A 25,999-nucleotide genomic window follows, 5' to 3' on the forward strand; every position below is an offset into this window, starting at 1 on the left:
GACTACCGCTAGCTGTTGCGGCTGCTCATGAATCTCAACGGAACCGAAATATCACAGCCCCGTTCTCGAGCTTTTCGCCGGCCTGGTTCTTTACAGGCTTCAATTGACTAATAATCTCGTCGAAACAATTAGTCGCTAGGACGTATTAGACGACTGTAATCTTAATCTTATTGATTGAAGCTAAAAAAATCCCTTGTCATAGTCTTCGTTCAATCTCGTGCTCACGTATGTAAAGTTTCAGCCGGTGTTAGTAATGTTGCTAATTTTTCTTCAAGAAAGCACAACCAACTTAAAACTCGCAAGATCTTAACATCTAGCAAAACTTAGCAAAAAGTCTAAAAGCTGTTAAAGAAAAAAAATTTGTAAAATCTGAGAGCCAACTGCTCTTGGTAACAGTTTTTAATGATGATTCTATCTATAATATGGTTGCACTATTGAAACAATTGGTTTAAAGTAAATAATCAAACAAATATCACTTAAAACATCATCGCTACTTGTTTCTGAATGCTTAATCAAGAAGGTGATTTATGTCATTTTTACAAAATCCCAAATTAGTGCAATATTTTATTTATTGACATAAGTACGGATTGTTCTTTATGTTGCTCTTAATACCTCCAATGTTCGATATTTTACCTTTAAATAAAAACTAAAGTATCATAAAATAAACAATAAAAGTAATTAACAATAAATGACAAATATCCAAAAACGCGAATTTTGCACCATATAAGTGCTAATAGCCACACTTGTGGGTCTGACGTGATAATGTTAGTTGGATCAATGATCTGCTTAGGGGTAACCCTAACCGTGTGCCATAACTTCTGGTTGCTCAGATTTTGTCCTTCCCAAAATCGGGGAGGGTTTTGGACATATTTTCGGTCACAACTTGTAAAGATTCTCATTTTTGACCATTTTTGAGTTTTAACCGGGCCTTTATCAAAAAGTTTGTAATTTGGAGCCAGACCTACACAAAACGGTTTGAAACCGATATATTTTGTTGGTTTCCTGACTTGGTGCAAAGTTTTTTTGGTGCAAAATTTCCATTGTAATTTTGTTTCAAATCTGATACCAAGAACAAAACAAATAATTTTCTTAATGCTTTTAGGGGCGATGCGTCAAGTTTTTCTGTCATGCGTAGCAAATTATTGTTTGATTCATAACCAGTGAACTGATACATTTCAAAAACAAACGGGCTAAAACATGGTAATTTTTAACATGACATTTAAACTGAACATGACAAGAAAAAATTAAGATTTTTTATAACATGCACTATGCTTGTAGGAACATCGAGAAGCAAGATATTGTTTTTTAATTACCAAATTTAGAACAATACTTTTAACTGAAAGAAATTCTTCCTGGAAAAAAAGCAATTAAAAAACCAAATGAGCGGAAGATTACCGCTAGCTGTTGCGGCTGCTCAAGAATCTCAACGGAACCAAAATATCACAGCAAAGTTCTCGTGCTTTTCGCCGGCCTGGTCCTTTACAGGCTTCAATTGACTAATAATCTCGTCGAAACAATTAGTCGCTAGGACGTATTAGAGGACTGTAACCTTAATCTTATTGATTGAAGCTAAAAAAATCCCTTGTCATAGTCTTCGTTCAATCTCGTGCTCAGGTATGTAAAGTTTCAGCCGGTGTTAGTAATGTTGCTAATTTTTCTTCAAGAAAGCACAACCAACTTAAAACTCGCAAGATCTTAACATCTAGCAAAACTTAGCAAAAAGTCTAAAAGCTGTTAAAGAAAAAATTTTAATAATATCTGAGAGCCAACTGCTCTTGGTAACAGTTTTTAATGATGATTCTATCTATAAAATGGTTGCAGTATTCAAACAATTGGTTTAAAGTAAATAATCAAACAAATATCACTTAAAACATCATCGCTACTAGTTTCTGAATGCCTAATCAAGAAGGTGGTTTATGTCATTTTTACAAAATCTCAAATTAGTGCAATTTTTAATTTATTGACACAAGTACGGATTGTTCTTTATGTTGCTCTTAATACCTCCAATGTACAGGATTTGACATTTAAATAAAAAGTTAAGAATCATATAATAAACAATAAAAGTAATTAACAATAATTGACAAATATCCAAAAATGCGAATTTTGCACCATATAAGTGCTAATAGCCACACTTGTGGGTCTGACGTGATAATGTTAGTTGGATCAATGATTGGCTTAGAGGTAACTCTACCCGTGTGCCAAAACTTCTGGTTGCTCAGATTTTTCCTTCCCAAAATCGGGGAGGGTTTTGGACAAATTTTCGGTCCCAACTTGTAAAGATTCTCATTTTTGACCATTTTTGAGTTTTAACCGGGCCTTTATCAAAAAGTTTGTAATTTGGAGCCAGACCTACACAAAACGGTCTGAAACCGATATATTTTGTTGGTTTCCTGACTTGGTGCAAAGTTTTATTGGTGCAAAATATCCATTGTAATTTTGTTCCAAATCTGATACCAAGAACAAAACAAATATTTTTCTTAACGCTTTTAGGGGCGATGCGTCAAGTTTTTCTGTCGTACGTAGCAAATTGTTGTTTGATTCATAACCAGTGAACTGATACATTTAAAAAAGAAACGGGCTAAAACATGGTAATTCTTAACATGACATTTAAACTGAACATGACAAGAAAAAATCAAGATTTTTTATAACTTGCACTATGTTTGTAGGAACATCGAGAAGCAAGATATTGTTTTTTAATTACCAAAATTAGAACAATAATTTTAACTGAAAGAAATTCTTCCTGAAAAAAAAAGCATTTAAAAAACCAAATGAGCGGAAGATTATCGCTAGCTGTTGCGGCTGCTCAAGAATCCCAACGGAACCGAAATATCACCGCCTGGTTCTCGAGTTTTTTGCCGGCCTGGCTCTTTACAGGCTTCAATTGAATAATAATCTCGTCGAAACAATTAGTCGCTAGTACGTATTAGAGGACTGTAACTTTAATCTTATTGATTGAAGCTAAAAACATCCCTGGTCATAGTCTCTTTTCAGTCTCGTGCTCAGGTATGTAAAGTTTCAGCCAGTTTTCGTAAAGTTCCTAATTTTTCGTAAAGAAAGCAGAACCAACTTAAAACTCGCAAGATCTCAAGATCTAGCAAAACTTAGCAAAAAAATCTAGAGTTGTTAAACTATATAACTTTAGTTCACTCTGAAAGCCAACTGCTCATGGTAGCCATTTATAGTGATAGTCTAACTATAATATGGTTGCACTACTGAAACAATTAGTTTAAAGTAAATAATAAAACAAAGTTCATTTATAACATCATTGCTTCTCTTTTTTAATTTGTTAATCAAGAAAGTGATTTAGGTCATTTCTACAAAATGTCAAATAACTGCAATGTATTACTTTTATTGACATAAGCATGGATTGTCATCTATGTAGCTCCTAATAACCCAAATCTACGGTATTTGACCATTAATGATCATTCAAAATATCATAACCTAAACAAATAAAGTAATTTAACAATAAATGACAAAATATCAAAAAAGCCAATTTTGCACCATATAAGAGCTATTAGCCACGATTGTTGGTCTGACGTGATAATGTTAGTTGGATCAATGATCTGCTTAGAGGTAACCCTAACCGTGTGCCATAACTTCTGGTTGCTCAGATTTTGTCCTTCCCAAAATCGGGGAGGGTTTTGGACATATTTTCGGTCCCAACTTTTAAAGATTCTCATTTTTGACCATTTTTGAGTTTTAACCGGGCCTTTATCAAAAAGTTTGTAATTTGGAGCCAGACCTACACAAAACGGTTTGAAACCGATATATTTTGTTGGTTTCCTGACTTGGTGCAAAGTTTTTTTGGTGCAAAATTTCCATTGTAATTTTGTTTCAAATCTGATACCAAGAACAAAACAAATAATTTTCTTAATGCTTTTAGGGGCGATGCGTCAAGTTTTTCTGTCATGCGTAGCAAATTATTGTTTGATTCATAACCAGTGAACTGATACATTTCAAAAACAAACGGCTAAAACATGGTAATTTTTAACATGACATTTAAACTGAACATGACAAGAAAAAATTAAGATTTTTTATAACATGCACTATGCTTGTAGGAACATCGAGAAGCAAGATATTGTTTTTTAATTACCAAATTTAGAACAATACTTTTAACTGAAAGAAATTCTTCCTGGAAAAAAAGCAATTAAAAAACCAAATGAGCGGAAGATTACCGCTAGCTGTTGCGGCTGCTCAAGAATCTCAACGGAACCAAAATATCACAGCAAGGTTCTCGTGCTTTTCGCCGGCCTGGTCCTTTACAGGCTTCAATTGACTAATAATCTCGTCGAAACAATTAGTCGCTAGGACGTATTAGAGGACTGTAATCGTAATCTTATTGATTGAAGCTAAAAAAATCCCTTGTCATAGTCTTCGTTCAATCTCGTGCTCACGTATGTAAAGTTTCAGCCGGTGTTAGTAATGTTGCTAATTTTTCTTCAAGAAAGCACAACCAACTTAAAACTCGCAAGATCTTAACATCTAGCAAAACTTAGCAAAAAGTCTAAAAGCTGTTAAAGAAAAAAATTTGTAAAATCTGAGAGCCAACTGCTCTTGGTAACAGTTTTTAATGATGATTCTATCGATAATATGGTTGCACTACCAGGTTATTTGGGTCTATGAATGGTTTAGAGGTAACCCTAACCGTGTGCCATAAACAAACTTTTGGACCAAACTTGTAAAACTTTTCATTTTTAACTGTTTTGGAGTGTTGACAAATTCTAAGGCATTTTTCAGTTCCAAAAGTCTCAAGTCTGATGGTTCCGTTTGCTGATTTAAAAATTGAAGTGTGGCCAACATCGTCGCCCTGTTTTCGATCTCGGAAAGACCATCGTATAATACTGACGCCAATTTCTCGGCTGGCCGGTTAAGCTCTCCATGTGCCTTTTTCATTCTCACTGATCGCACAACCAGGTCGTTGCCAGTAAAATTTTCAATGATTAGTCTCAGTTTGTACTCACAGAGTCATCTACTGACCATACTAGTTTTTCTTCTTTCAGGTTTCGCACATGATCCTTTGACCACTTCTATCTCTGGTTCCATTGCGGAAGTTATTCACGAGTCCATCTTTTCCAGATCATGTGGGCATATGCTTGAGCCGTTTTGAATGATTTTTTCTGATCAAGGTAGTCTTCACTGGATGGCACGAATGGAGCACTTGCGTTCTCTCGTCCTAGCAAGATATGATTTGGTGTAAGTGCTGTCAGGGTCGTCACTTACTGCTGTCAAGGCTTTTGCGTTAACTCTTTGCTCTACAAGACACTTTGTTGTGCTGAGTACTTTGTCGGTGATGCTTCAATTGTCCAAGATTGCAATCATGACTTTCTTGCAACTTTAAACCAGTCTCTCCCAGTTTCCACTAAAATATGGAGCTCTAGGTGGATTGAATTTCTAAACAATCTTTTTCTGAGCTAAGTCAGTTTCAATCTTAGCTTTGTCCCACTCGTTCATGAATGCTTTCAGCTTGATGGCTGTTCCCACGAAGTTTCTTCTGTTGCCATTGATGATAGTGTTTTGGGTAACTACGTCTTGCAATGAAAGTTGTCACTGCTGCTAGACTTGACTCAGTGACTAATGACTGCGCAAATTCGATGTGTACTGCTCTCGTTGTTATACACGTGAAGAGGCAGCACCATCCCTTCAAGGTACGTCGCAGTAATTTAACGTCAAAAGGTTTGAAGCAATCAAATCTGGTATGTATAAAAAGGAACACATGTTCATTTTGTCGTTCTAAGGGTAAACTTGCCATCGGTGGATGAATTGGGTTGGAGTTCCTGTGTCTGAAATTGAGACATCTCGACTTGGCCTTCCTCAACAGATATTTTAATTGGATCAACCAGTACTCTTGTTCCAGCGTATTTCTTTTCACGTACACTGAGCATTCGTGTAGGTTGTCACAATGCGCTCTCTCCAACAGAGTGTGTACGACTGGATAATTTGCTGTCAATAATATTGGGTGCTTTGCGTTACAATCAAGATTTGAATGCTTCAGTCAACTGTTCACAAAAATTGTCCTATCTTCCTCTATGAAGGGTGACAATTTGGCAATGTTCAATGATTTTGAGATCGTTTTGCTATTTTTTATCGATTTCGAAAAGTTAGGGAAGCTTTCGTTTTGAACAAATCGAAACAAATTTTGTTCTGCTTGGTGGATGTTGTCTGCTTTGTTAAGTACCTACTGTTCTTTTCTGAAACTCATGCAGTAGGAAATGGAGTTTTTAATTCGGTTGAAGGTACTGTATTATCTGCAGTCAATTAGCAGGTCTGTTTTTTTTTCTGTGGCCACAGTACTGGTAGCTTGCTCAACTTCAAATTCGTTCATTTGGCAAAAAGTCTTTTGCCACTTTTTTTATCTATCAGGAACCATGCCAACCCGTTGAACTACCCCGACTTCTTGAATTCTTTGATAGACATGCGTCTTGTTCTGATATCTGCTCCGTTATCAAGTCCTTTGACAAGTCTCCGTTTATCCATGGAAGATTTTTCCAGTATTTCTGCTGTCCTGATGGCAACAAACAGTTGTTGTTTCTTGTTTGCTGCTTTTAGCCATCTTAGCACTATAGAACAAACTGTCCGATGATAGTTTTTGTCAATTTTCACATCATTTACTCTCAATATCTGCCTTCTGGGACGACCTCCGTAAACTGCGGCTTGCAACTCTAATTTCGGAATCATCGAGTGTCTGATAGGTGCTACACGACATTTTCCTATCACATAGTTTAGTTTTATCGTGCATTGTCTTGCAGAAATGCCACGATGCACAATGTTTCTTCTGACGCGTCTGTAAAAATGTGAACTCTCAAGTTGTTACATCCGTTTTCGAAATAAAGTCGCTTTATCAACGTCGTCCTTATTTCTCTCAACTCAGAGCACCAATCACTGAATATTTTCAGGCGTTCTGCTGACAACTCTTTGTCCCAAGCTTGCCCCGTTGCTGCCCAATTGCTTTTGAGTAGAAACCGCATTCCTATGATTAATGGTGAGCATATCCCAAGTGGGTCGAACACCGCTGAGACAAAGGTTAGGACTATTCTCTGAGTTATTTTTTCTAGAACTTCCCGCTTAATTCCACGAAAGACTATGAGACTGTCCATGTCTAAATTCCAGTTCAGCTCAAGTATTGATGATGATTGGATGATTGTGGTTCGGCCTCGAAATTTTCACCAACATCGTTGATCTGTCTGATTTGTGACTTGTCGTCTTCGTCACTCGTTATCATTTCGTCAATTTGAATCCAACTTTGCTGAGGATGTCAGGAACCTTTTGGTAGACTTCGAATGCTGTTGGCGCCACTTCAAACCAGCTAGAAAAGCCATCAGAAAGCAATAAATAACTTTGAAACTGAAAAAACTTGAAATTTGTTAAAACTCAAAAATGGTCAAAACTGAAAAAAATTACAAGTTGGAACCGAAAATCTGTACACCCCCGATTTTCGGAAGGCAAAACCTGAGCAACCCGAGGTGATGGCACATGGTTAGGGTTATCTCTAAACTACTCATGGAACCAACGAATGTTATTGCATCATACTCATAAGTGTGGCTATTAGCACTTATATGGTGCAAAATTGGCTAATAATTGAATAATTTTCGATATTTTGTTACTTATTGTTAAAGTTCTTAAGTTGTTTATTTTATGATTCTTTAGATGACCAATTAAAGTCAAATACCGTACATTCGAGGCATTCATAGCCACGTAATAACCATCTGTGCTTATGTCAACAAAAGTATATATTGCAGTAATTTGACATTTATTATGTAAACAATGACCTAAATCATTTTCTTGATTAAGCAATCAGAGACAAGTGGCGATGATATTATACATGATAATTATTTGATTATTTACTTTAACCCAATTGTTTTAATAGTGAAACCGAATTGTATTTAGAACCATTAGAAACTGTTACCAAGAGCAGCTGGCTCTCAGATTGACTAAAATTTGATTCTATAAAAACTTTAGTCTTTTTGCTAAGTTTTGCTGGATCTTAAGGTCTTGCGAGTTCTAAATTAGCAGAGCTTACTTGACGAGAATTTATCAACAAAACTAGCTACTGGCTGAAGCCTTACGAACTTCAGCACGAGATTGAACATAGACTATCACTAAGGATTTTCTTAACTTCAACCAACAACGATAAAGTTACAGTCCTTTAACACGTCCGAGCGACTAATTATTTCGACGAGATCGTTAGTCAATTGAACCCTGTGAAGAACCAGGCCGGCGTAAAACTCGAGAACCAGGCTGTGATATTTCGGTTCCGTTGAGATTCTTGAGCAGCCGCAACAATTGGTCCGCCGACCCGGACACCAACAACAGCAGGGACACGAACAGCAACGATTTTTCAATTCGATCTGGTGGACCAAAACACAACCAGCACCTGATGGCCAGCAAAGATCCCAACAGAGACTGGAAGACAGCTGGTTGGAAGGCAAGCGGTCAAGTCAAGGCGTTAGAGAAAGAGCAAGCTGACCTACTCAAGTCCTTCTCCAGACACCTCAACGAGCTAGAAAGCTACCTGAAACAAAACAAAAAATGACCGGCGAAGGTGCTTATTGATGTTTATTCGAGACGTATGACAACTTGGAAGAAAACCGACAACAGCAGAGGCTACTTTTAAAACCAAAGCATTTTGAAAGCTTTGACAATGACACAAAGCGTATGTTAGAAGAAAAGAGTAAAGGTTTGCGATGGGTAATTGACAAAGTATCAGATCTCCGAGACACTGAAGATTGTCGCGCAGTAGTTGTCGACTACCGGAAAGATACATTGCGACAGTACAAATTATTGGAAGATTATGTTCCAATGGAGAACGAATTGTTAAAACTCGAAAAGAAATTGAAAGCAGAAAATTTAAGCGACTCCGAAAAACAGATACAGTGTGATCAAGCGGAACGGTTGTTGGAAAAACCAGATGAAATTTGCGCAGAATGTCTTCGAATAATGAAGACAGAAGCTTGTCCTCAAGGGTTTGCGATTTTCACTAATGCTAGGAGTCACTTTCAAGACCTGATCAAACAGTACAGGCTCAGCAAGGATTGTGGAAACCAAACATCTTTAGTGTCATCTACTTTGGCTCGTGACAAAGACCCAAACGGCGAAACTGTAATCGATACAGGTAATGGCGCAATTGAAAACGCTGAGGAGAACGCCGAGGTCTCTTCCAAGCATTCTGCTACACACGGAAGCAGAAAACAAACCAGAATTGCCCACTCGCGATCATCAAGAAGGCGACAGATCGAAGAAACTGAGCTCAAAAACCTAAAAGCAAAAAAAGAAACAGAGGAAGGACCGCGAGAGCGCCAGTTGGAGTTAGAGCAGGAGCGTGAAGAAATAGAACTTCGTCGCCAACGATAAGAATTGCGTTTACAACAACAACAACAAAAACAACAACAACAACAACGAGAACAGGAGTTACGTCTAAAAATACAACAACAAGAAGATGAACTGCGTCTCCGACAGCATGAGCGAGCCCTTGAAAACACAAGAAAGAAAGCAGAGGAAGACGAAGAACAAAGACGTATGAAACTTGAGCTGACCAAAGGAAGCTCAGGAGCATCCGGATCAGTGGCAGATGAGATAGAAAGTGTTGGATCTAGACGCAATCATGAAAGAACAGCCGGGTGGGCAGAATCAGTGGCTCAAGAGTCTGTCCCTAGACGGCCACTATCTCCAAACGTTGTTATTGACCCTCCAACGAATTTCACCAAGGACAGAGCTGACAAAAGTTTCAGCACTTACCAGAAAACTACCCCGCTGTTCCAACCAGGTGAAAGACTTTTCTCAAAGCAACTGACAGAACCGAGCATTCTCAAGAAACCAGAAATCCGTAAACCAATTAGAGTAACGGACCCACCATCGCCGTTGTTGACAAGGACGACATTTCAGCAGCAGGGAACGTCAGCAGTTCAAGATAGAAAAAGAAGTCAGAGTCCCATTAACAACCCTCGAAACAGGTCGGCCGAGAGCAGAAACAGGAGTACAATGAATCACACAACTCCCCAAGTCATTTACCAACCAGTACCAAGCAGTGGTGCCTGTGGCTCGCCAAAACTAAAACTGACTGAGTTTTCAGGAGATCCTCTAGAGTGGCCAGAGTGGTCAGGTCTCTTTGATGTTGTTGTTCATCAAAAGTCAATCAGCGATACAGAAAAGATGCCATACCTCATGACCAGTCTCACGGGTCAAGCAAAAGCAGCAATATCGGGGATGAGATTCAGCTCGCAATCATACTATCATGCTTGGGATATACTCTGTGAGAAGTATGGCAGATCAGATGTCATAGTCAACGCTCAATTCAAGAAAATACATACTCATCCTCCAAATTGACACAACGATTCTACGAACATCGTCAAATTTGAAAATGTGGTTACAAATTTGGTGAACACCTTGACTCAACTTGGATACACATCAGATCTAGAAGCAGAAGCAGGGCTAAGTTCAACAACTAGAAAACTTTCTCCGCAACTGAGAGAACAGTGGTTGCAGTATATGCATGATCATCAACTACTGAGAGGCAACCTGATTGTTTTCAAAGAATGGCTTTCCTCCAAAGCAGTAATTCATGAGAACTTGTTAGCACAGACAAGCTCGTCGGTTGACAGAAACAAATTTCAAAGCCGTAATAAACCGAAGACGAGTACCTTTGCTTCAAACGCCGAAGAGTCGAGCAACACCAAGAATTTTGAATGTCCCTTCAAAGATGGACAACACCCCATTTGGACGTGTGAAAAATTCAAATCAATGAAAGTAAATGAACGACGCGAGCATGTCCAGAAGTTCCGAATGTGCTTCAATTGTTTAAAACCAGGTCACATGTCGAAGGACTGCAAAAGCAGGAAATTTAGTGTACCCAGCTGTGGAAGGCGACACAACAGACTTTTGCACAGCGACTTACCGAAGAAGGAAACTACAAAGAATGTCTCAGACGCTACAACGGCAGTAGCAACTAACATCACCCAACTAACATCAAGCTGACAAACGGAGACTTAAGTCTAAATGTACTAGCAATGTGTGATTCAGGATCCTCAACATCATTTGTGGACAAATCAGTGATGTCGAAAATCCATCTCCGAGGCCAAAAAGCATCTCTATCAGTAGCAGGGATCCATGGATCACAGGATGTAAAGACTGAAGTAGTGCCGATAGCTGTGCCAGCCCATGAGAAGTCTCGACCAATGACAGCAGTGCAATTCTACGTACACGAAAACTGAAGTTGGGTGACTAGATTGTGGAGCTGCAGGAGTTGAAGGACCGATACCCACATTTGAGGAACTTGCCAAATCAGAACTGCAACCTAAACGAGGATCAAGTGATTCTTGGACAAGATTGTTACGACATTCATCGCCTTTTTGTGTTCAAGAAGACGGCAGACAAAATTTCACCATAGGCAGTGAAATCAAAGATTAGTTGGCCCTTAAGTGGAACCCTACCAGCGAAGCAAGCAGCAACTCTTGCAACCACAGCAACATCAATTGCAGATGACAAATTTGCAAACCAGTCGAGTAAGTGGTGGGATATCGAGTCCTACGCCTAAAAGTGCGATGTCACAGGTGATTCAAAAGACGAACAACGAGCAATCAAGACGTTGGATTAAACGAGCCGACTCAACGGTGAGAGATACCAAGTTCGACTTCTTTGGCGAGAGGAAAAATTGAAGTTGCCGGACAACTTCTACTCTGCAATGGGTCAGCTCAAGTCCCTGGAACGACGCCTACAGAAAGAAGAGACGCTACCAAAGCGCTATCAGGAAACCATTGACACGGATGTCAGCGCTGGATGCGTTCGGAAAAATGATCAAACAGAACTCACTGAAACTCGAAACAGGCTACAATGGTATTTTCCACATCATCCCGTCATAAACACGCACAAACCCGAAAAAGTCAGAAGTGTGTGCAAAGTAGTAAGGTGTAGCCCTGAAAGACTAACTTCTATCTGGACCAGACCTGCTGCAGAGTCTGTTCGGATTTTTTTTTGCTTCCGAGAACACCAAATAGCTTTATCAGCCGACATAGAAGCAATGTTTCTTCAAGTTGCTGTCCCAAACGACGAGAGCCGATGTTTATGATTTCTCTGGAGAGAAGATCCAGAGCGGAGAATAGAAGTCTATGAGTACACACGACATGTTTTTGGGGCAAAGGGCTCTCCGGCTTGTGCAAATTACGCGTTGCACCAAGTGGCGACAGATAATGCAGTCAACGATGAAAGTCTCATCAGAACGGATCAGCGAAACTTCTATATGGACGATTTCCTAAAGTCAGTCAGAACCTCTCAAGAAGCAGTCGAAATCTACCAGAAAGTCAGAGACGTTTTCATCAAAGGTGGATTCAATTTGACGAAATGGATAACAAGTGACGATGAAGTCAAGTCACAGATCCCAGAGACAGACAGGTCAACGAAAGTTGTGAAGACTTTCGAAGCAGAACCACGATCATCTTCCATCCTAGGACTTAACTGGAATGTGGACACAGACAGTCTCATTGTCTGTCGTGGAACTGAGCAAGAAGTTCCGGCAAAAATAACTCAGAGAATTGTCCTATCGTTTGTCTCAGCAGTGTTCGACCCGCTTGGAATATGTTCACCCTTCACCATACGAATGCGATTTCTACTCAAAAGCATTTGGGCAGCAATGGGACAAGCATGGGACCAGGAGTTGTCAGCAGAACACTCAAAAATGTTCAGTGATTGGTGCTGTGAGTTGAGAGAAATAAGAACGATGTCAATAAACCGACTTTATTTTGAAAACGGATGCAGAATCCTGAGACTTCACTTCTTTACCGATGCATTAGAGGAAGCAATTTGCATTGTTGAATATCTGCAAGATGAAGCAACGCTTAAACTGACATATGTAATAGGGAAATGTTGTGTGGCACCCAACAGACAGATGACGATACCGAAGTTAGAACTCCAAGCCCCAGTTTACGGAGTTCGTCTTAGAAAGCAGATTCTAAACGAGCATGATGTCAAAATTGATAAAATCTTTCATTGGACTGATTCATCAACGGTCCTACGGTGGCTACAGGCAGCGGACAAGAAACAACAAGTGTTCGTTGCGAACAGAGCAGCGGAAATACTGGAAAGCTCATCGATGGATCTATGGAGACACGTCAAAGGTGCCGAAAAACCTGCCGATATTGGAACCCGAGGAATGTCCATCGAAGGCCTCAAGGAGTCCGTATGGCTAAACGGGCCAGCATGGCTCCAGGCAGATGAAGGAAAGTGGCCAAAGCCATGGTGTCAAGTGAACGAAGTTGAAGCTGAGCAAGCTACCAGTACTGTAGCCACAGAAAGTAAACTAGACCAGCTATTTGACTGGAGACGATACAGTACCTTCAACCGAGTTTGAAACTTCATTGCCTACTGCATGATGTTCAAGACGAAGCAGATGGGTACCCTCAATGCAGACAAAATTCATCAAACAGAGCAAATACTGTTTCGATTTTTTTGTTCAAAACGAAAGCTTCACGAATGTTTCGAAGTCGATAGCAAACAGCAGAGAAATCTCCAAAACACTAAACATCGCCAAATTGTCACCATTCATAGAAGAAGATGGAATAATTAGAGTGAAAGGCCAACTGAAGCCTTCAACCCTTGATTACAATGCAAAACACCCAATATTATTGACCGCGAAACATCCAGTTGTAAAACTTCTGTTGGAGAGAGCGCATCAAGACCACCTACATGAGGGCACAGAATACGTGAGAAACACGCTCCAACAAGAATAGTGGATCATGGGGCTGAGAAGTGCATCAAGAAAAATCAAGTCGAGATGTATCAAATGCAGACACAGGAACGCCAATCCAATTCACCCACCGATGGCGGATCTACCCCGAGAACGACTTGATGAACATGTGTTCGCATTCACCCATACCGGAGTCGACTACTTCGGACCCTTTGAAGTCAAGTCCCCACGACGAACCTTGAAGAGATGGCGCCGCCTCTTCACTTGCCTGACAATCAGAGCAGTAAACGTCGAAGTCGCACAGTCATTGGACACCGAGTCATGGCTAGCTGCAGTGACAAGGTTCAATGCAAGACGTGGCTACCCGAATAACATCATCAGTGACAACGGAACAAACTTCTTTGGAGCAGCCAATGAGCTGAAAACATTCATGAACGAGTGGGACAAAGCTAAGATTGAGAGTAACTTAGCACAGAAAAAGATTTCCTGGAAATTCAATCCACCCGGAGCTCCTCACTTTGGTGGAATCTGGGCAAGACTGGTTCAAACTGCAAGAAAGTCATGATTGCAATCTTGGACAACAGAAGCCTCGCCGATGAGGTGCTCAGCACAATAATGTGTCTTGTAGAGCAGACGTTCAACGAAAGACCCCTGACAGCAGTAAGTGACGACCCTGAATATTTGACAGCGCTCACTTCAAATCATTTCTTGCTAGGAGGAGAGAACGCGAGTGAACCATTCATGCCATCCAGTGAACGCTACCATGACCTGAGAAAGTCTTTCAAAACGGCTGAAGCATATGCCGACATGATCTGGAAAAGATGGACTCGTGAATATCTTCCACCATGGAACCAGAGATCGAAGTGGTCAAAAGAACATGTGCGAAACCTGAAAGAAGGCAAGTTAGTATGGCTAGTAGATGACTCTGTGAAACGCTGTGAGTACAAATTTGGACGAATCATTGAGATCTTCACTGGAAACGACGGAGTTGTGAGATCAGCGAGAGTCAAATTGGCACATGGAGAGCTAAACCGGCCAGTGGTGAAGTTAGCGCCAGTATTCTACGATGGCGTTTCCTAGATCGAAAACAGGGCCGGCGATGTTGGCGCCACTTCAAATCAGCTAGAAAAACCATCAAAAAGCAAGAAATAACTTTTGAAACCTGAAATTTGTCAAAACTCAAAAATGGTCAAAACTGAAAAATTTTACAAATTCAGACCGAAAATCTCTACAACCCCCAATTTTTGGAAGGCAAAACCTGAGCAACCCGAGGTTATGTTACATGGTTACGGTTATTTCTAAGCTACTCATGGATCCATCGAACGTTATTGCATCATGCCCATAAGTGTGGCTATTATCACTTATATGGTGCAAAATTGGCATTTTTCGATTTTTTGTTAATTATTGTTAAATTTCTTAAGTTGTTTATTTTATGATACTTTAGAGGACCATTAAAGGTCAAAGACCGTACATTCGAGGCATTCACATCCACGTAATAACCATCTGTGCTTATGTCAACAAACGTAAATATTGCAGTAATTTGACATTTACTATGTAAATAATGACCTGAATCATTTTCTTGATTAAGCAATCAGAGACAAGTGGCGATGATATTATACATGATAATTATTTGATTATTTACTTTAACCCAATTGTTTGAATAGTGAAACCAAATTGTTGTTAGAACCATTAGAAACTGTTAACAAGGGCAGTTGGCTCTCAGATTGACTAAAATTTGATTCTTTAACGACTTTAGTCTTTTTGCTAAGTTTTGCTATATCTCAAGATCTTGAGAGTTCTAAGCTAGTTGAGCTTACTTGATGAGAAGTTAGCAACAATACTAGCTACCGGCTGAAGCCTTACAAATTTCAGCACGAGATTGAACATAGACTATCTCTAAGGATTTTCTTAACTTCAATCAACAAAAATTAAGCTACAGTCCTTTAATACGTCCGAGCGACTAATTATTTCGACGAGATCGTTAGTCAATCGAAACCTGTGAAGAACCAGGCCGGCGTAAGACTCGAGAACCAGGCTGTGGTACTGAGCAACCTCAACAAATCTTCTTGGGGTGTTCTGTTTGACTTGAGGAAGTCGTTCATGTAGAAGTGTCGCTGGACAGGTTTGACAAGATTTTCGTCGTCTTTTGCGTTATCTTTTGCCACTTGATGCAATGCCTAATTTGCACAAGTCGGAAAGCTATTTGCCCCAAAAACGTGTCGTGTTTACTCGTAGACTCCTATCCTCTGCCCTGGATCTTCTCGCCAGAGAAATCGTAAGCATCGGCATTCATCGCTTGGAACATGAAGAAAACCGCTTCTATGTCGGCTTACAGTGCTATTTGGTGTTCTCGGAAGCAAACAAATAATTCCAATCAGACTCTTCAGAAGATCTGGCCCAAATAGAAGTTTGTCATTGAGTGCCACACCTTTATACTTTGCTGCCGCGTCGCACATTTGTCATTTTCTTTGTTTATGAGGGTTGAAGACAGGATGATTTGGCAAGTACCATTGAAGCTTATCTCTGGTTTTCTTCCATTCATTTTGTTCAATTTTGCGGACATGACCAGCTTTGAAGTCAGTTTTAATAGTTTCCTGGTAACGTTTCGTAACATAGCATTTTTCTGCAGGCGTCGTTCTAGGGACTTGAGTTGCCCCAATGCAGTGTAGACGTTATTTGGTAACTTCACTTCATCTTCTCGCCACAGAAGTCCATCGTCGTATCTTTCAACGGTGAAGCAATTTGTTTGCTCCAAAGACTTGATTGATCTGTTCCTCTTTTGAACGACATTCACGGTGACAGCACAGTTTGAGGCGTAGGATTTGATGTCCCGAAACTTACTCAACTGGTTTGCTAATGTGTTCTCTGATATTTAGGTTGCTGTTGTTGCAAGAGTTTCTGCTTGCTTCGCCGGTAGGGGACCACTTAAGGCCCATGCTACTATCAATTTCACTGCACAAGGTGCAGTTTTTTATTTGACTTTTTGAACTCTAATGGGTGATGGATGTCGTAGCAGTCTTGTGCAAGGATAATTTTAATTTCTTTTAGGTTGTTGCTTTGAATTGGCGAGTTCCTTAGATGTGTGCAGCGACCCTCCAACCCTTGCATGTCTACAATCTGGTCACCCAATTTCAATTTGTCTTGATTATAAAATTGCACTGTTGTCAATGGTCTCGACTTCTCATGTGCTGAAACAGTTCTCGGCAGTATTTCCATCTTGACATCTTGTGATCCGTGGTTTCCTACTACGTTTAAGGACGCTTTTCAGCCCTGCAGGTGAAGTGTAGATACGATGCTTTCTTTCGCAAATGAAATTTGGGATCCTGTATCACACATTGCCAGCACGCTCAGTCTGTTGTTTTCCTTCACCAGTCTGATGCTAACTACCAGGAGCCATCTTTGTGTGATGTTTGTTGCCACTGCTGTCGTAGCTTCTGAGGCACGTGTTTTAGACTCCTGTTTTGGGAAGTCATTGTGCAAAAGTTTTTTGTGTTGTCTTCCACAATTGAGCACAGTACAAGTTTTACTTTTTCAGCCGTTGGATGCAAAAGTGCTTCTTTTTGGGATTTTCGCAGCTTATAAACTTGGAGTTTGTCATGGCCAACAAGTCTTCTTGTATGAAGGCTGTTGATTCCAACCGGTCTTTGAAAACAATAATTTTAACTGCTAGTAGTCGATGATCCTGTAGGTGTTGTAATTGGAGCTCTTTAAGCGGAAGCGAAAGTTTCCTGGTAGCCGAACTCAGAACTCCCTCCGATACCAGGTCAAGCTGAAATCCAAGCCGAGTCAAAACATTAACCGTTTTGATAACTATTTTAGCAAAACGAACATTGCTGATGAAGCCATCTTGTCTAACTGTTGGATGAGTGTATATATTCTCAAGTTGAGAATTGAATATGACTCTCTGTTTGCCAAACTTTTGACAGAGAATGTCTCAGGCTTGAAAATATAGCTGTGGGCTGAAACCCAATCCAGCCATTGTCGCTTTTGCTTGACCATTGAGGCTAATCGTCAGATAGTGCATCTTCTCAGAATCGCTCAGCTCCCTTTGATGCAGAATGATATCGAAGTTCTGCCCACTCGGGCCAAGTAAAGTGGTCTCCTCGAAACTCCGATAGCTTGAGTTTTAATAATCCTCTCAGATCATCACTTGATTGTTAAATTAATTGTGAGGTAAGTTGGCTCACTGTAGATTGGTTTTGACTCTCCCTTGATCTGTTGCGAGAGTTCTGCTTGGGACTTTGGCTTCTCCGTCTGTTTTGGAATGCCGGCATTCCTTGCTGATGGAACGTCGTCTTTGGCAAAAACGTCTGTGGTTTTGTCACCCTAATTGATCTTGGGATTTCTGATTTATTGCGAATACTTGAATCTTGCAGTTGTGTTGAAAAAAGTCCTGCACACGGTGGGAACAGCGGACTGGTTTTTGGGTAGGCGCTGAAATGTTCGTCACCTCTGTCTATGGGAGGGTCGATCGCAACATTTGGGCATAGTGGTAGTCTAGACCGTTGGACCACTGAATCTGCCCATCCTGCCGTTTTTTTTGTTTCCATCTTGACTCGACATTTGTCAACCTAATTTGTCAACCTGAGACCCAGATGCTCTTGAACTTCCTTTTGTCAGCTCAATTTTCTTTGCTCTACGTCGTCGGCTTCAACTTTCTTTCTCTCATTCTCAAGGGCTTGCTCATGCTGTTTCAAACGTATTTTGTCCTCTTGTTGCAGCTTAGGACGTAACTCTTCTTGTTGTTGTTGTTATAAACGTAACTTCTTGTTGTTGTTATAAACGTAACTCTTGTTCTCCTTGTTGTTGTTGTTGCTGTTGTTGTTGCTGTTGTTGTTGTTGGTGTTGTTGCTGTTGTGGTTGTTGTTGTTTTTGTTGTAAAGTTAATTCTTCTTGCTGACCGCAGAGATCTATTTTGTCACGCTCCTGCTCTAACTGCAACTGTCGCTCTCGTAGTCGTTGCTGTTCCTTTATTAGCTCTTAGGTTTTTCAGCTCCATTTCGTCAATCTGTCGTCTTCTCGATAATCGCGAGTTGGCGATACTGGTTTTTTTTCTGCTTTCGTGTGTAGCAGAATGCAAGGAACTTTAATTTGACCTTTAAATAAAAACCTTTAAATAAAAACTAAAGTATCATAAAATATACAATAAATGTAATTAACAATAAATGCCAAATATCAAAAAATGCCAATTTTGCACCATATAAGTGCTAATAGCCACACTTGTGTGTCTGACGCGATAATGTTAGTTGGATATATGATTGGCTTAGAGGTAACCCTAACCGTGTGCCATAACTCCTGATTGCTCAGGTTTTTCCTTCCCAAAATCGGGGAGGGTTTTGGACAAATTTTCGGTCTCAACTTGTGAAGATTCTCACTTTTGACCATTTTTGAGTTTTGACCGTGCCTTTATCAAAAAGTTTGTAATTTGGAGCCAGCCCTACACAAAACGGTCTGAAACCGATATATTTTGTTGGTTTCCTGACTTGGTGCAAAGTTTTATTGGTGCAAAATATCCATTGTAATTTTGTTTCAAATCTGTTACATTGGCCGCCTTAGGAACTCTGTGAGATTTATTTGATTATTGAATTAATAAAGGATTACATTGGTTTAGTATAAATTGATCAGTTTCCAGTTTCTAGTTTTTGTTAAATTGACTGTTCTTCACGATTTCTGATGTTGTTATGGCTGAATACTTGCATGACTTTTCTTAACCATGTCAAATCAGTATCGGGCACAGATGGTAAATAGTGCACATATGGCAAATAATCCACTGGGCATCAATGTTGATGACATCGCCGGCCCCATTTGCAGGGTTGCAAAGAATAGTGGGCTTCCGTAAAGACGATGCTTTGTTAGGTAAAAACTTTGTAGCCAATAAATAATTCCGATAAAATAACTGAGGGAAGAAAAAGATGGTTACAAGAGATAACAAAGCAAATGATTTTCAAAATCGGCGTTTCCAACTGACGGAGCGGCTAAAGGCAAAAAATTGTAACTCCCAAAAATTGCGACACAAGCGGAAAAGGCTAAAGCGGAGGTTGCTGCGGTGTAGCAACTTTCTTCACAGCGCAAAAAAAACGAGATTTCTACCTGTTGCGGCTTGTACCTTCCTGTATCTAACTATAACCACTCAAGAGTGAAGGACCTTTTAACGTACGATTTTTTAAATCGTATGTTGATCGACAAGTAAGTGATGTGACTGCACATTAACGATAGTGTAGATTTCTGCAGGAGGAATTTATGGAAGCTGAGTGCTAAAATGATGTGAATTTGTCCGTTGAATGTGAATGTAATTTACTCTTCAGAAATTTTACTTAGCTTGAGAACGGGGCGGATCTTTTCACCGTATGCAATTTTTATTTTGACTGACCGAACTACTTTATCCGAGCCTGGATACACTTCAATTACCTTTGCTAGAGGCCAGAGACCACGAGGTGTGAAATCTTCCAAAATCCAGACTAAGTCGTGAACTTTTAAACTCTGATTTACTTTGTGCCATTTAGAGCGTTTCTGTTGGTTAGGGAGATACTCTCTAATAAATCGGTTCCAAAAATGTTGGGCTAGAATTTGTGATGTTTTCCAAGATTTAGTAACTGCTACTTTGCTTTGAGAGAAGACTCCTGAAGGGAGATTGATTGAGGGTCTACCCAAAAGGAAATGATTTGGCGTCAAAGGAAGTGGATCGTTTATATCGCTAAAAACATTCGTCAATGGTCGCGAATTCATTTTGGACTCAATTTCACAAGTGAATGTCGACAGCGTTTCGTCTGTTAGCGTTCTTGAGCCAATAACTTTGTAGAGGGAGAATTTGAAAACTTGAACTAATCTTTCCCAGCTGCCGCCAAAATGCGGAGCCAGAGGGGGGTTAAATTTCCAATTGATATCTACGTCTAAGATGTGGAGCTTAGATGCAAATTCTCGCGAGGATCTGAGAGCTTCTATTCCTTTTCTCAATTCGGAACAAGAGCCGACAAAAGATTTTCCGTTGTCAGAATAAAAAAATTTTGGTTTTCCGCGGCGGCTAATGAATCTGCGGATGCAACTCATTGTAGAATCTGTAGAAAGACTTTCAGAAACTTCCAAATGAACGGCTCTTACAACTAAGCATGAAAATAGAAGGATATAACGGGTAGCAAATTTACCACACTGTTTTATAGGAAAAGGACCTATGAAGTCCAGGCCTGTTGTGGCAAACGCAAAGTGATTTTGTAGCGGTAAACGTTCACTGGGCAGATCTGACATCTGAGGTTGACTAATTTCTTGAGCCATTCTTCGGCAGGGAATGCACTGACGTATTGTTTGTCTAACGACAGCTCGGCATTTCAGAATCCAATAGTATTCCATTAGAAAGGAACGTGTTTGTTCAACACCAGAGTGACTATTCACCACGTGAGTGTTTTTGATGAGGAGCTTAACGATTGGGTTAACCCCGTCTAAAATTAACGGATGGCGAGCAGTTTCTAAGACCATTGCCTTAGACAGCCGACCTTTGGCGCGGAGTTCATTTTTTCCGTTAACAAAAGGACAGAGTGTCTTTAGAGGGCTCGACGAAAGTATCTCCTTGCCTTTTTGTAAAGACAAAATCTCATTTCCAAAATTCTGACTTTGAGCAACGCCGATGAGGTACTTGTAAGCCAGTGTGTGATGTGCGAGCGATAAGCTACTGCTCTTTTTTTTCAAGCGATCGAGGAAGAAGAAACAGTATGCTGCAACTCTAACCAGACGATTCCAATTGCTGAAGCGTGCAATGTCGATGGGACATTGAATTGCTGAGTGCAGATCGGTTTGCAACGCATGAACGATGAGAACGTTTGAATTTCGTGCTTTCAAGATGTCCTGACTTGGCCAGTCACTTTTTGGTAACTGTAGAAAGGAAGGACCGTTGAGCCATCGAGAACTGCAGTTCATCTGTTTAACTTCATAGCCTCTTGAGCCATCATCGGCTGGATTGTCAGCTGAGGTGATGTAATTCCAGTCATGTTCTGTTGATACATCAAGTATCTTCGCCAACCTGTTAGCAACAAATATGCGATGACGTATCTCTGGGGTTCTGAGCCAATAAAGAACTGTGGTACTATCGGACCAGAAAACTTTTTCATTAATGTGAATGTCGTGCTCTTCTGTCACGAATTGTGCGAGCAGAGCTGCGTAGACGGCGGCTTGCAACTCGAGATTTGGAATTGTCATTCTTTTGATTGGAGCTACGCGGGCTTTTCCCATGATGAATTTCACTTGAACGGTTTCATCAACGTATTCAATCCTAAGATATGAAACTGCTGAGAGTGCATACTCCGACGCGTCTGAGAATGTATGGAGAGCTGTTTCCTTTATTGCTTTGTTAATGAATAAACAGCGAGGTATTGAAATTTCGCGGAATTCCCATAGTTCGTTTTGCAGCTGAGTTAGATCTGCAAATTCATTGAGGTCCAATGGTTTGTTCCATTTTGGTCCATGATTCCAGGCGGCCTGTAGACTTTTACGAACTCGGATGGTGAGCGGTGCTATAAAACTTAGGGGGTCAAAAATGGATGCGACAAACCGCAGAAGTTTTCTTTGGGTTACCATAGTGTTATCCAAGGGAAACTTCTTGAAAAGTTTCTTCTCGATTACATAAGTGTCTGTTTTTGCATTCCACGGTAATCCGAGGACCTTTTGAATTTGAGGTGAAGCATCGTTTGTGTTTAAAAGTTGATCCCTACCGACTTGTTGCAAAAACGCAGCCGAATTAGAATTCCACTTGGTGAGGTTAAAACCCCCAAGAGACAGGCAAGCTTTAGTGCTGCTCATTATGTTTACAGCTTTTTCAACGTCGTCAGTGGAAATATACAAATCGTCCATGTAGATATTGCGTTCAACAATATGGGAAACCTCAGGAAAATGTTTCTGATTATCTATTGCAGAGCGACGTAGAGCGTACGATGCAATGCAAGGTGATGACGTGGCACCAAATATGTGGCTAGTGTATTCATATTCTTCTATTTTGCCGTTGTGATCCCACAAGAAACGAAGGTATGAACGGTCTGAAGGAGCAACTTTGACTTGCATAAACATTTGCTCAATGTCAGCGGATATTGCGATATGACTTTCTCTGAAACGCAAAATAATCCCAACAAGATTGCTGAGCAAGTCCGGGCCTTTCAGCAGATTTGAGTTGAGAGATTGGCCTTGAAAGATGCTGGATGCGTTAGTCACCCGTCGAATTTTTCCGGGCTTATTTTCGTTTGAGACCGGATGATGAGGTAGATAAGAAACTGACTTTGTGTTGTCGGTACAAGGATCAATTTTTACAACATATCCGTTTTGCAAGTCCTTTTGCAAAGTCTCTTCATATTTTTCTCTTAATACTGGCTTTGTGGAAAGCTTTGCTTTTAGCTGTTTCAACTGTTTCTCAGCGAGCCATCTGTTATTCGGCAATTTTGCGTTCTCTTTCCACAAGAGACCAACTTCGTAATGACCATCCTTGAATCTGGTTGAGGATTGTAAAATTTCCAAAGCCTTTTCATCGTTCTTGGAGAGTGCTTTTTTCTTGGACGCAATGCCATAATTTTCGATCTTCATCCAATCCTGAACTTTAGTGAAAAGTTCGTTGTCCAATTGGCCATGGGAACAAATTTGGGTTTTGAGAACTGGATTTTGCTCATCTGCAATTATGTTGGTCTTTCCGGCACAAGTCCAACCTAATGGTGTCTTGACAGCCCAAGGTGTGTTTTTCGGGCCTTTAACTATCTCATTGTAGTGGATTAAATCAAGGTTATCAATTTCAATGATTATACACACTTGATTTTGTTTGACCTTTGGAAACGTGATGTGTTTAAGGTGATCAAACTTTCTACAAAGTTTGTTCAGCTCACTGGTTTTAACTGGTGTCATATTCAGATCTGGTACTGCTAGCACATCGATTGAAACTACTGAGCTATTCTGAGATCTGTATGGCTTGATTTGGACAGAAACTTGAGAACAGTCTATTTCTCTAGTTGTATGGTAGCCACTGATAGGCATTTTAGCGACTGTGTTCATGTCAATCTCCAATTCTGATGCTGCAGATGTAAGCAGCAAGCTTTGACAACTTCCGTTGTCTAGATACCCATAAGTATCAAGAGTTTTTACACCATTGGAAAGTTCAACCGGAACAAGGGCTACTTGTCCTGTTCCATGTAATTGAACGGATTTAACGGCCGATGGCGGCTTCACTCTCTGATTATTGTCTCCAAAGCTCTCATGGAGCAGAGTATGATGCTTTCGGCCACAATTGCCAGTTCGACAAACATTTTTTGAATTGCAATGTTGAACATGATGACTGCCAAAGCAGTTGAAGCAAAGTTTTAAGTTTTTGACATGTTCTCTCCGATCGAAAGGAGAAAGGGTTTGGAAATGAGAACATTTGTAGAGATATTGACAGGTCTCATTACTGGGGCAAACAACAGTTCTGGAGGGGCCTTGTTTGTTACCGTCTGAAAAGGAGCCACCTTGTTGACCATTGCTTGTCGTTCTCGTAGATGAGGGCAAGGGACTTTGAGTTTTCTGAATCCATGGTTTATGGGCAAAGTTTGATCTTCCATGGCTGGGTCGTGTTTTGGAAATTGGCGCTGGCAAATCTCTACAAGCCTTTGCGTAGATTGATAACCAATCAGAAAGGTCTTTAAGAGACGGCTGGAGTGAAAACTTTTAGAATACTTGTTCCAGTCCAGGCGGACTGGTGTCGGAAGTTTATTTAATGCCTGATTGAGATTTGTAGTAGAATGGATGTCGTGATTGAATCCAAGTTGTTGAAATGAATCCACTAGGGTCAAGAGAAAGGCTGAAAATTGGGTATAACTTTCAGGGACAGTCAGATTAGGTGGTTTGAACTGCGAGAGTTTATCAAGAAAGGCATTTACTATCCGGTTTGGGTTTCCGAAGTGTTCCTCAAGACGACTCAACGCTGGGACATACAGACTACCGTTGCAGCCGTATCCATCTATTAAATGCTTTGCCTCTCCAGTTAATAGCGATTGAAGATGTATCATCTTTTCTGATAATGACATAGGCGATCGATCTATTGTGGCTTGAAAAATGCTGAACCACTTCATCCAGTCGAGTGGGTTGCCATCAAATTTTGTTGCCTGCAACTTGGGTACAGATTTCTGGAAACAAGTGGACATAGAGATGGGGTTCTGATATGAAGCAGAGCCAAGTGTAGCGGACGCCGACGGATCTGAGAATTGTTGATTGGAAAGGAATTTCCATCATGGATTGCTGTTCGAAACATGAAATGATGTGTCTTGGTTGACTGAACTACTGTTTGAATTAGCAAGAAACGGTTCCGAAGACAAGGCACTGTGAACAGGATTTCCAGATGAAGTAGCCGTTGAGAAACCAATATTGGATTCCATATTAGCCGGCGGCGAAATGGAATTGGATTGAACTGAGCTAGCGGGCGCTGCAGAGTTCGACGAAAAAAGTTGACCTGACACTCCGTTCCCAGCGGATGCTGAGAAATTTGTTGAGGTCCTGTTAGTGTTAAGAATGGTTGGGTTACTGCTTCTACTATCAAACGTTACCCTTAAGTTGCCTGATGAAACATTGCTTACTTCTGCGCTTTGAGTTTCTTTTTTGTGTTTGCGGAGGGCAGCGGTTGTTTTTCGAATCTTGAATTTTAGTTTGCTAAGTTGAAAACAGAGCGTATCTGCATCTTCTGATGGTGAGATGTCCAAAAGCTCTTGAACGGAGTTGTCGAGTTTCTCCTGCAGCTCTTTAATTTCGCTCAATGTTTCTTCTAGAGTTTCCGTGTCCTCCCCGGAATCGATTCCTGAAACAACAAATTCGATGCAGGATTCAATTTCGCTTTCAAACATTAGCTTTTGGTTTTTAATGTGTTTCAAATGAGGATCAACAGAGGATTCTTCGTTTTCAACCATTGCTGGTGTTTGTGAACTCGTAGAATTTACCTGATTTTTAACTCTTGTTGATTTTCCGGTTCGAGTAAGAACCATTAACTCTGTTTTGTTGAGTGGGTCTAGAGCTTTGAATTTAATTTAGCCACTTTTAGTAGCATTGTTAACCAAATCTCAAGGCCAAAACCTGTTTATTTAACTACCGGTTAACAATTACCTACCAAAGTGTACTAAACCCTGCCAAAACGTTGATACGGTACTTTACCAAAACTACCGAACCTTACCAAACCTTACCGAACCTGATCAAACCTTACCAAGCCTTACCGAACCTTACCAAGCCTTACCGAACCTTACCAAGCCTTACCGAACCTTACCAAGCCTTACCGAACCTTACCAATCCTTACCGAGTCTGATCAAACCTTACCAAGCCTTACCGAACCTTACCAAGCCTTAC

The 25,999-nt window shown here is 40.4% G+C and overlaps 1 protein-coding gene across 1 annotated transcript; it reads right to left on the reverse strand.

The window, feature by feature from the left end:
* Positions 1–16,936: 16,936 nt before the first annotated feature.
* On the reverse strand, positions 16,937–25,569 carry LOC142348023 (uncharacterized). Its single transcript, XM_075399190.1, has 4 exons — positions 25,119–25,569; positions 24,347–24,866; positions 21,392–23,969; positions 16,937–17,128 (listed from the first exon to the last, which is right to left on the reverse strand). The coding sequence occupies exons 1-4, from the start codon at positions 25,567–25,569 to the stop codon at positions 16,937–16,939; spliced, it is 3,741 nt and encodes a 1,246-aa protein (XP_075255305.1).
* Positions 25,570–25,999: the final 430 nt, after the last annotated feature.

Source organism: Convolutriloba macropyga, chromosome 10, assembly GCF_964194025.1.
Source record: "Convolutriloba macropyga chromosome 10, txConMacr16.3, whole genome shotgun sequence".
NCBI lineage: Eukaryota > Metazoa > Xenacoelomorpha > Acoela > Convolutidae > Convolutriloba > Convolutriloba macropyga.

Bases quoted from the DNA above. Each gene is read 5' to 3' on its own strand.
- LOC142348023 (XM_075399190.1), bottom strand. From the start codon at position 25,569: ATGGTTGAAAACGAAGAATCCTCTGTTGATCCTCATTTGAAACACATT. The intron at 23,970-24,346 runs GTATTCTAAAAG...CTGCTTTGGCAG, and splicing joins GTCCGCCTGGACTGGAACAA to TCATCATGTTCAACATTGCA. The intron at 17,129-21,391 runs GTTAGAGTTGCA...TTCCCAAAACAG, and splicing joins TCAGCAATTGGAATCGTCTG to GAGTCTAAAACACGTGCCTC.